Source organism: Camelina sativa, chromosome 4, assembly GCF_000633955.1.
Source record: "Camelina sativa cultivar DH55 chromosome 4, Cs, whole genome shotgun sequence".
NCBI lineage: Eukaryota > Viridiplantae > Streptophyta > Magnoliopsida > Brassicales > Brassicaceae > Camelina > Camelina sativa.
Window position 1 is genome coordinate 5,997,572 of NC_025688.1, and position 11,394 is coordinate 6,008,965.

General features: G+C 41.8%; 4 protein-coding genes across 5 annotated transcripts in view; 2 read left to right on the forward strand and 2 right to left on the reverse strand.

Moving 5' to 3' along the window:
• The window catches only part of LOC104783581 (protein LAZY 1-like), a 2,686-nt gene extending 2,121 nt beyond the window's left edge, over positions 1–565 (forward strand). The window contains exons 4-6 of the mRNA XM_010508722.2: positions 8–64; positions 163–349; positions 476–565. Of these exons, the coding sequence (XP_010507024.1) occupies positions 8–64; positions 163–349; positions 476–495 (264 nt within the window). The 3' untranslated portion in view covers positions 496–565. The remainder of the gene's footprint in view (positions 1–7; positions 65–162; positions 350–475) is intronic.
• On the reverse strand, positions 460–1,990 carry LOC104779928. 2 transcript variants are annotated; one of them, XM_010504361.1, is made up of 4 exons: positions 1,451–1,990; positions 1,317–1,351; positions 659–829; positions 460–549 (listed from the first exon to the last, which is right to left on the reverse strand). In XM_010504361.1, exons 1-3 carry the CDS (start codon positions 1,590–1,592, stop codon positions 665–667), a joined length of 342 nt encoding a protein of 113 aa, XP_010502663.1. In that variant the 5' UTR covers positions 1,593–1,990; the 3' UTR covers positions 460–549; positions 659–664. The 2 variants fall into 2 exon arrangements, with proteins under 2 accessions (XP_010502663.1, XP_010502661.1); XM_010504359.1 differs by lacking the exon at positions 460–549 and having other exon boundaries at positions 566–829.
• Positions 2,445–4,176, forward strand: LOC104783582. Its single transcript, XM_019244552.1, has 2 exons — positions 2,445–3,551; positions 3,637–4,176. Exons 1-2 carry the CDS (start codon positions 2,466–2,468, stop codon positions 4,057–4,059), a joined length of 1,509 nt encoding a protein of 502 aa, XP_019100097.1. The 5' UTR covers positions 2,445–2,465; the 3' UTR covers positions 4,060–4,176.
• Positions 4,622–5,195, reverse strand: LOC104783583 (uncharacterized protein At4g04775-like). The gene is made up of 2 exons (XM_010508724.1): positions 5,022–5,195; positions 4,622–4,921 (listed from the first exon to the last, which is right to left on the reverse strand). The coding sequence occupies exons 1-2, from the start codon at positions 5,193–5,195 to the stop codon at positions 4,622–4,624; spliced, it is 474 nt and encodes a 157-aa protein (XP_010507026.1).

The following is an 11,394-nucleotide window of genomic DNA, read 5'->3' on the forward strand; positions in this document are numbered from 1 at the left end:
TTCGAAGAAGGCGAGAAATGATGATGAGGATTCTAAGCCCAAGAAGAAAGATCTTATTAGAAAGGTTAGCCTTAGCTTTAAGCATTTTCAAATAGTTAACCTAAAGATATTGGTCTGTTGAAGAATTCTGAAAGTTAAAGGTGGTTTCTGTTTTTGTTATAGAGTGCTCAAACCAACCGACGTAAAGTCCACCCTGTTCTCTATACACCTATAAGAGACCATAACGAGATAGATGACAGAAGAAAAGTGGATCTCAAGGTCCATAGTCTTACTGGAGGGTTTCTCGGTGCAAGTTCAACCTCGGATGCGAACAGGAAAAGAGAAAAATGGATCAAGACCGACGCGGAGTGTAAGTCAAGATACTATATACACAGAACAATGAACACAAAGTACTATTTCTCTTTTTTTTTTTTTTTTTTTTTTTTTCATTTCTCTCTCTCAAGAGTTTTCATATCATTTGCTTTGCTTTTTGCAGATCTTGTTTTGGAGCTGTGAAGATAAATACTCACTTCAACAAACCTCAATTGAGGTTCCAAGCAAAGCTCTACCCTATCACATCCATATATAATATACAAAAATCAGTATCTATTAATGTGTGTAGTCAACGAGGTTATGCAGTCTAGTTTAAGGCAATGTGTTATGTATGGAAGTATTGTACCCGAATCTAAACAGTATTCGAAGTAGCACCTAAACGCGATATGGCTACAGGTGTTAACTGCTCATAACTGTCACATCTCTGCTCCAAACCAATCACTGATGAACCTAAAAATGTCTGCCCATTTGACCCACATTGATTCTTGAGCTCGAATTCAACACCATTAGTACAAGCCTAACAAAAGAAAGAATAAAAAGATCAGTACATTTTGAAAAGATCCACAGGGACAATACAAACATAGATCAATCGCAAGACACAGAGATACTGATTATTAGACCGGATCCAATCAGTTAACAGAGAATCGAAAACGGAAACTAAATCGGGTCCACTGTTACTAGAAGACTCAAGAGAGAAACAAAACAAAAAGATAAACCAAACTGCTAAGAAAACAAATAAGTGGACACAGTTCTTGATATACAATCTTTATGTAGTAATCTACTTTATCTCAAATTCTTTAACAAAAAGCAAACAACACCAAAGAGCATAGAAACAACTGATTGAACAATCATCAAAGACGATAAGTTCACAAAAGCAGAGCCAATAAAGAAACACAATGCCCTTTCCTCGTAATCCATCACTAAGCTTAGTATCTTAACCTCTTCTTCTTTCGTCTCCTTAGCCACCAAGAAAAGCCAAAAAGACTCAGTCATCACTCACTCACCTTCTTATACATAACTCTCTCCACTTTGTCTCCCTCTTCATCAGCAAAAGAACAACACAAACACTCTTTTTTATACACACAATTCACATAAGCATCTTCAATACAAAACACTAAGAAGAGAAGAGATTCAAAACCTTTATAGATGAGCACAGATTGGGGACCGGTGATTGTAGCGGTGTCTCTATTCATCCTACTCTCACCAGGACTACTATTCCAGCTTCCGGCCAGGACAAGAGTGGTTGAATTCGGGAACATGACCACAAGTGGTAAAGCCATATTGATACACGCAGTTATAGTTTTCTACTCTTATATCATGTAACAACAGCAACAAAAAAAAAGAGAAGGCACTAATATTTCAAAACTCCAATGTATGTACAAATCCCAAGGTCTTTCTACGTTTCTCCTCTTCTTTTAGCTTTCATTGTTCGCTATTGCTAATAAGGTTTTCTCAAGCAGGATGATTAAAAAGCTGTAATTTTTAACAAAAATTTTAAGCAAATAAGCACATTTCACTAAAAGAAGCAAACTGATACATTTCAGTAAACAATACATCACAATACAAAACACAAACAACCCTTTTCACCAAATCTGTTTGTTACAACATGAGAACATAAACTATAGACCAAAATAAAAACTCTAATTTTACAGAGTTTGTTCTAGACCCATTTTGCAAAAAGGGTNGAAAATAAAGGTTACAACTTTAGGAAGGAAGCGGTGGAGAGAGAGAGAGAGATGGAAGAAACTAGAAAAAAAGAAGGGAAAACGTCCTGGTTTCCCATGAGAACTATGATATCGTACCAGATGGAGCCCGATCTTTACCCCGTCCCAGATGGCTCTCCTGAAATTCTTTTCAATCTATATACCCATATATCTGTAATTTACGTTTTGTATCTCCATGAGAATAGAAGATATCATCTATTTCACCATTGCTATAGGTTTAATTGGTTTACTATTTGATTAACCGAGTGACGAAGTTTACAAACCAAAATAAACCTGATTTCGACCCGATTAAAACCTGATTTTGACCCGATTAGAAACATAACCCTCAACCGAGAAATCCCTAAAATCACATTTTAACCTCTTTTTTGTTTTCTCTCGCGACGAACCCTAGAAAATCAAATTTCACCATCGATTTCTCAAATTGAATCGATGGATTTAATAATCCGATCTGGTTTTGGGCAACAAGATGGTATTGGGCAAAGAGATGGTGTTGGAGAACGAGAGTACGATGAAGAAGGAGAGGATCGAGATGAATTTCACGTCGATATGCTTGCTCAGGAATTTACCGATGCTGAAGAGTCGATTCGTCATGATACGTACCCAGAAAGTGACGACGAGGAAGAAGGTCGTGGTCGTGGTGCGGGTCGTGGTCGTGGTGCGGGTCCAGAGAGGGTGTTTACGGATATCGGACGTGGTGATGGAACTTTGTGGAAAGACCAATCCTTCTACAATGGGGTCGCATTCAAGGAGAGTGTCTTGGACTATGCACTACATACTGGTTACAATTTGAAGCAATACAGGTATGACAAAGATAAACTCGGGTTTAGATGTGTTGGGGATAAGGGCAATTGTGAGTGGAAAGTGTTTGCTGCACTTCTTCCAAACGCATCTTTGTGGAAGATTACGAAATACATTGATAAGCATTGTTGTACCCCCAATGGCGAGTGTGAGATGTTTAAGGTCCCAGTCATAGCTAGAATTTTTCTCGATAAGATTAGAGAGGAACCGGATCATTACAAGCCTTTGAGGATTGAACAGATTATCATGGAAAGGTGGAAGATATCCGCTACTAGGCCACAATGTCAAGCTGCTCGGAGAAAGGCTTTGGGATGGATAGAGTATGAGTATGAACAACAGTTTGCACGACTGCGAGATTACCAAGCTGAGATCTTGGAAGCAAATCCAGGGTCTGTTGTGGAGATTGATACAATTAAGAATGATGCTGGTCAAGACGTCTTCAATCGGTTTTATGTTTGTTTCGATGCCCTTAGAAGAACTTGGAAACAGACTTGCCGGCCAATAATAGGAGTTGATGGCGCCTTCTTAAAGGCAAAGATCAAGGGACAGTTGCTTGCTGCATTAGGCAGAGATGCAGACAATGGCATCTATCCAATAGCCTGGTGTGTTGTTCAAGTTGAGAACAAAGACAATTGGTTATGGTTTGTGAAGAGATTGAAGACTGACCTGGATCTAAACGAGGGAGATGGTTACATTTTAGTGTCTGATCGACAAAAGGTATGTATCTAACTAATTTATTATATTGGTTAATAAATGTGAATGCTCTCGTTTTTAATATGTTTGGTTTTTGGTTCTCAATTAGGGGTTGATAAAAGCTGTGGAGTTGGAGTTACCACAAATAGAGCATAGAATGTGTGTTAGACACATCTATGGGAACTTGAAGAAGACTCATCCTTCCAAGAAGCAAATCAAGCCACTCCTCTGGCATATGGCTTGGAGCTATAATGCAAAACAGTTCGGTGAGAGACTGGAACAGATACACGCTTATGACACTGGTGTGTATGATGATGTTATGAAGTCGAAACCAAAGAGCTGGTGTCGTGCCTTCTATAAGTTGGGGGGTTATTGCGAAGATGTTGACAACAACTTCACAGAATCTTTCAACAAGACCATCGACAAAGCAAGGGAGAAACCGTTTGTGGCAATGTTGGAGACAGTTAGAAGACTGTCTATGGTTCGGATTGCCAAGCGTTCAGCTCTCTCTCATTCTCACAAAGGTAATTAACTTTATTCAAAATTTAATGCAATTTTCTACGATTGTCTATGATTTTATTCAAAGACTGTCTATGATTTCTACATATTTAATGCAATGTTCTTGGTTTTTGATGTTTCAGGTTTATGTACTCCATATGTGGCAAGGTTTCTTGCTAAAGAGCANCTATCTCAAGGTGGTGGAGGAGAAGTTGTTCAGGGTGGTGGAGGACTATCTCAAGGTGGTGGAGGACTTTCACAAGCCTGAATATTGAAGATTATGGTAGTAGGGGTCTGTTTTTTGGTTTAAGAGACTAGTTGGATCTGTATTTTGGTCGAATAGACTAGTAGGGTTATGTTTTTGGTCTGTGATCATGTTGAGAACATGATTTCAAAACGTTATCATTCTGCTTGTTTTCAGAACATGTGTTCATCATGTTCTGCCTTTTATGAAATGTGGAATGTCTTATCTTATTAAATGCAATAGCAACACCAACAGGAGTTCACACTCAACACCAAAACAAACAAGAGCATAAAGCAGAGCATACAACCGAACAACAATAGATTACAACCGAACAATAGTTTACAATAGCTCATCATACAAGCTTAAACAGAGCAAACAAGATCATAAAACCGAAAACACATACAATTATACTCTTATTCATCCTACATTGCAATTCAGCTTTTGCTTCCAACAAAACTTCTTCAACCCTCTCACAAAGCTCTTTTTCGAACTCCATTTGCATCTTCTCAAATTTCAGCTTCTGTTCTTGCAATGTCTCTATTGTACGCTCTTTCATCTCTTCTTTTACTCTCTCAAATTGAACACCCAATGTTGCTACCTCGTCCAACAATGCCTCATCGACCCACTTAAAGATGTGGTTATCGTTCACAAGCTAACATTATATCATAGAATACAATGAAAATTGATGAGAAGGATTAGGCTCGGATTTGGATTAGGTCGATGTCTACATCAAACAAAGCATAACATAGTACCTTCTTTGCTGCTGCTTCTCGACATCGAAAGTATCTCCGAGAAGGATTAGGCTCGGATTTGGAATTCTTTGCCACGATGTGTTCCCCACACCAGCATCTCTTAGGCACGCCAACGACGAATCCTCTTTGTCGAACATTTGATGAACCACTCGAACCTCCAGAAACGGTACTCATGGTTGCAAAGATCGATTTAAGAATTTTATGCTTTTAGGGTTTGAGGATTTGGGGATTTTAATGGAGTTATAGATGTGTTATAGATGTATCGTCTCGGGTCGGATTATTAACATCAGTCAGGTTTTATTTTTGGTTTTCTATTTGGTATGAACGGTATCGTATCGGTTCACTCTTTAAACCGATAACATCCCGATATATGGGTATATAGATTGAGAAGAATTTCATGAGAGCCATCTGGGACGGGGGTAAAGATCGGGCTCCATCTGGTACGATATCATAGTTCTCATGGGGAACCAGGACGTTTTCCCAAAAAAGAAAAGAAAAAGAGGAAAGTTTTGTGGCTCTGTGTCTGGTGTTAAGGAAAAACTTAAAAACTAATCTCGTGATTGGTTTATTAATTAATTTAATCTTGTGATTATTTAAAGAACCAATGAGAACACGAGAAAAGGTACTTTGTTTGATAGTCAAGTGGTCTAGGAGACTCTGCAGTCTGCACACTTGTTTAACAGCACTACACTTGTACACACAACATGGGAGAGGGATCAAATCGAACCTATCAAAGAGACGGTGTTGATAGGGGTTTATACTGAGGATTTAGCTAAAATAGGATTAAGCGTAATTAAGAATTTTTTTTTTTTTGGTAAAAAATTAAATTTTATACCATTTTCAGTTTTTTCTGTACAAAAAGCAAATAGCAAATACATTAGAAAGGAAAGCTTATACAAGCAAAATAACCGGCCAGAAGCGAAGACGAGGAAGTCGTCGATCCTGAAATGGAGAGGAGACGGTCTCTAACAGTACGATCAACCACTGCTTGAACAGCTGACGGATTTGAATGGATGTTGGAGAAGACCCTGGCGTTGCGCTCTCGCCAAATGTGATAGATGTAACTTGAAGTACGAGCTTGATGAGTGTTGCAGTCCTGGAGGTGGGCGGCTGCCTAGCTTGAGTGATCCAGACCAAGATAGAGCTTAGGTCCGAGGGGGGGATGACCAAATTCGACCTGCAAAAGCTGCCTAGATTTGGAGCGAGTAAAGGCAGTTGAAGAAAAGATGTTCATGACTTTCCATTCCTGAGGAGCATAAGACACAGTTGGGAGTGACATTCATGCTCTAACTCTGAAGCCTATCCTTAGTAGGTAGACGATCCTGGAAAGCTAGCCACATGATGAACGAATAACGTGGCACTGCTTCCTTAAACCACACAGTCTTGCACCAAGGTACATGAGAGGAGTGAGATCGTAGCTGCTCCCAAGTTTCTTTGGAAGAGAAAACCTGAGTAAAGGTACCTGATAACCTTTTCCAGAGATAAACGTCCTCTCCTTTTGTATCATTTGGTGGAGAGATTGAGGTGATAGTTGCTGCGTGTCTGACCTAGCAGCAGGCATCCACCATTCTCCATTTCGAACTGCATCGAGAACCTTGCCATTTTTCCTCACTCGTAGCTGCCTTGGACCAATATCGCCAACAAATTCGAGTAAAGGACCCAGATCGCACCAGTGATCATGCCAAAATGAAGCGTTTCTTCCATTACCAACTTCACATCTCAGAAAATCCTTCAAAATAGGTCTTAGCTGCAGCATGCATCTCACAGTACGTGAAAGTCTTTGGGAATCATTTATAGTCCAGAAACCATTCCTGTGAAACACATTGCCCTTCAACCAAGCAACCCACATAGAACCCGCATTTGCAAAGAAGTTCCAAATCAGTTTGAGCTGAAACACAACATGGAAGTCCTGCAACCTGCATATACCCAGACCACCCTCCTCTTTAGGTCTACAAACATTTGTCCAAGATACTCTGGCGCCTCGTGCTGAATCTGTCTTATTCTTCCACAGGAAAGCAGCACAGAGAGAATCGACCTTTTCATAGAACTTCTTAGGCAAGTTGAAAACAGAGCTCCAGAAGTTAACCATGCCATATATTAATGAAGAGATAAGTCTGATTTTACCAGCAAAGGATAGATATTTAACCATCCATGAATGCAAATTTGAGGTGATCTTCTCTAGAAACGGCTGCAGAGTTGCAAAGGAGATTCTTGCTGGGTTGAGGGGTAAGCCCAAGTACCGAGTTGGAAAGGAGCCGACCTTGATCCCAGATAATGCACTAAGAACATCAACTTCCACCTCCGAGTAGCCTCCAAAAAAGATTTCTGATTTCTCCGGATTCATGTCTAAGCCACTCATTCTCTTGAACTGTTGCATAACCTCAGCAACCCCTGACAGAGAAAGCCTCGAGCCATCTGTGAACACCAGTAGGTCATCAGGAAATAATAAATGAGTGACCCGAGGCGAAGAGCAATGGGGATGGAGTTTAATTTTCCCAGAAGAGGTCGCAAATTCAAGAAGCTTGGAGAGAGCCTCCATAACCATGATGAACAAGTATGGGGAAATAGAATCTCCTTGGTGCAATCCTTTTTCTCCACAGAAGAATCCCGCCAGCTCACCATTGATAGCAACAGAGAACCTTGGTGAGGATATACACTCCTTGATCCAAGTACAAAACATGGGAGGGAAATTATGAGCTTCGAGAATCTTTAGGACAAAATCCCAACAGACAGTATCAAAAGCTTTCCGGATATCCACCTTAACCATGCAACTTTTCTGACAACTGGCTTTTTGATAGTCCCTGATTAAGTCCGAAGCTAGCAAAACGTTTTCTCCCAAGCTCCTACCTTTCAAAAAAGCCGCTTGGTTTGGACTGATGCTCTCAAGAAGGATGGGCTTCAGCCTGTTAGAGATAACCTTTGAGATGACTTTGTAGATGAGGTTACAGCAACTGATTGGTCTAAAATCACTCAACTTGCATGCTTCTGGTACCTTAGAGATCAAAGCAATGATGGTGCAGTTTAAATCTTTTAGGAGGCGGCCATTACGAAAAAATTCTTGAACTGCTTCGACCACCAAGCTGCCTATAACCTCCCAAGAGGCTCGGAAAAACTCCACAGAGAACCCATCAGGCCCTGGACTTTTGTTCAATGGCATTGCAAAAACTACCGCCTTGATTTCCTCTGAAGAGACCGCTTTCAGTAGGTCTTGAGACTGAGAAACAGTGCATCTGAAAGGAAGTAACCCCCTCAGTTCCTCTACTGAGATTGGCGAACTTGGCATGTCCATATGGCCCAACACACCTGCAAAATAATCTGCAGCAAAAGCCTTCATCTCCGATAGCTCTGAGATCCTTCTACCATCCTGATCACATAGGAAATGAATATGATTCCTAGCCGCCCTTTGAGACACTGACTTATGAAAGAACGCAATGTTTTTATCCCCCATAGCAAGCCAAAGAATTCTCGATTTTTGACGATAGAACTTTTCCTCCGCTGTGAGTAACGTCTGCCATAAGGTTCTAGCTTCATGCTCTTCCCTAACTGCCTGAGCATCCGGAGATGAGAGGATTTGACGTTGGAGATCAGCAACTTTGTCAGCATGACTCTTCACCCTTACACTGATGTCGCTATAATGTTGTTTGTTCAATAGTATTAAGGACAATTTGAGATTTCGCAAAGGTCGAACCAGCTGGTATTGACTAGTCCCTTGAAAGGCTAGAGGGTTCCAACTTTCCTGAATGGTGTCCTTGAATTGAGGGTGGTCCAGTAGATGCTAAAAGAATTTGAATGGCTTCTGGACAGAGCGCTGCAGAGAAGGAATATAACAAAAACAAGCTGCGTGATTTGACTGCAGAGGCGCCAGAAATTCCACATAGGAGTCTCTGAATGTATCAGCCCATGCCTGGTTGATAAAAGCATGATCAATCTTCTTGGCAAAGGGGTTGTCCTCTTGATTGCTCCACCAAGTAAAAGGGAGACCTTTAGACTGAGCTTCAAACAGGTCTGATTCTTGCAGAGCCAAGTTGGTGTCATCAATCCCTGAGAAGTCCACTGCCTGGGTGAGATGTTCGGAATGCTGGGAGGAACGCAAAATCTGATTGAAGTCTCCCACCACTAACCAAGGTGTTTTGTTGACTGGAGTGTTCGTATTCAGCCAAACCAATTCTTCCAAGAGCGGAACTGGAGCCTCCAAAACATTGAATCCGTACACAAAAGATACCGTGATATTTACACTTATCGACTGGATAAAGAACCCGCAAATGATAAGCTGAGGAGATACCTTATATACTACCATAGATACCGACGGATCCCAACACACCACTATTCTAGCAGTAGCATGATGATCAAAATTTCCAAAAAAGTTCCATCCAGCAGAGAGTGCCCTTGTAACTCGTCCTGCATTTACTGGCCGAATATGCGTTTCAAGGAACGCTCCAAAAAGTGGCTTATGGAGGGTAATCCATTGCTTTGTAAAGTCTTGACGTCTGGTACTATTCAGACCTCTAATATTCCACACAAAAAACATATATATAGATAGTTAATGTGACGGTGTGACCTTACGGCCACTCCTCCTGCGCGTAACCAGGATGAAGGGTGCTTCTGAATCCTCACTCGGCTGCTCCTCTATCCGCGTGGTCGCCAGGGAGCCAGTGATAGGAGTTGCAGTTATGTCTGTGTCCACCACATTAACCTCTACGATCTCAGGTGAACCAGTTGATTGAGCAGTGTTGCTAGATACAGGGGATTCCTCCTCCACAAACTCCACCGAAGTAGATCCCAACTGATCACCAACCTCACCATTGGTTCGAGGAAGAACCTTTAGCTCGTCCTCCCTCGAGTCCTTAGCCTGATTCAACTGAGTATCAATCTTGCTCACGTTCTTGACCTTCCATTCAAGCTGAGGTGGAACTTTAGCCCGTCTGTCAGTAGATCTGCCTTGCCTAGAGCGTTTCCTAGAGCGTCGATGGCTCCGAGGTCTACTCCGTGACCAGTGAGATCTCTTTCGCAAAGAGGGAGAGGGTGCCGGCCTGGAGGGACAGTGGGAAAGGTCGTGTCCATACGCTTTACACTCTGTGCATCGTGGGGGAAGCCACGAATAAGAGACTTCAATCTCCACTTCCCTTCCATTAGAGAAACCAGTAATGATCTTTGAGGGGAGATCTTTAGTAAGATCAACCTTAACGAGAACCTTTGCCACCTCAAAGGTTTCCTTCCTTTCAGTTTCCGGAGCCACCGCAACAGGTTTCCCTATAGCAGTTGCTAACTTACTAAGACTCTGTTTGTTAAACAAGAGGTAGGGAACACCGCGCAGTTCTGCAATGATGGACGCGGAAGTAATGGGAGGGGACTCCGGAGTGAACTCAGGAGACCACGGAGAGACAAACATGGGATATCCCGCAATGTTCCAGACATTACGACCCAAGAAGATAGCTCTTGTCCGAGGATTAGAAACTCGCAAGAGAAAAGCTCCATAGCCAACTTTGTGGACGAAGATGCGAGGACCAGTGCGTACCCAGAGAGCATTCACGACTCCTATAATTCTGCCCATGTTTGGGGGATTGCCATGAAATTGAGCAAAGATGAAGTCTTTAAACTCTTCCTTAGCCTCTTCTATGTTTTCATCAAGGATAAGCACAAATGGAACGCCAGTGATGTGTTGGGTCGGAGAGCCAAATTCTTGTAGTTGGTTGGAGACACCAAAGAGATTATCCCATTTCTTGTCCATGGAGGAGGGAGTCGGACCCTTTGGAGCAACTTGAGGACCAGCCTTAGTAGGAATAGAGACAATCCCCGAAGGAGGTAAGCCGGAAGCAGAAGCCTCAACAGCAACATGAGGGGAATCAGCTAACTTCGGTGAAGAGATCACAGACGGAGAGAGAGTGTTCTTGCAAAGCTCAGAAGTCGATGCAGGCGTTCGACCTAGATCTGGATCTAGAAGTTGAGCGACTGGAGGAGGCAAGGAAGGAGCCGCCGTTGGCTCCTCCGAGCCATTGGGAGAACCTACCTCCAACGAGGGGACCTCAGACTTACCGGATTTGACGGAGTGACCTACCACCGCGGAGATACGAGCAAATTGGGAGGTACCCGAAATCGAGTGAACCGACCGAGAGGCACCATTGAACACTCTTGAACCTTTCGAGCCTTTCTTTTTCTTCTTAGCCATTGGATGATTCTCATTTACCGGCGTGAGGCCGACAAACGGCAGCGATTAGGGTTACGGAAGCTAATCGCCTTTTTCGTCGCCTTTTTCGAATATATTAAGTATTTTTTTCAAATTTTGTCAATAGTTTTAAAAATAATTAAGAAATTTTTTGTTAACACACAGATTGATTTAATTTTATTGTTAAAGGAAAAAAAAAAAAAAAAAAAA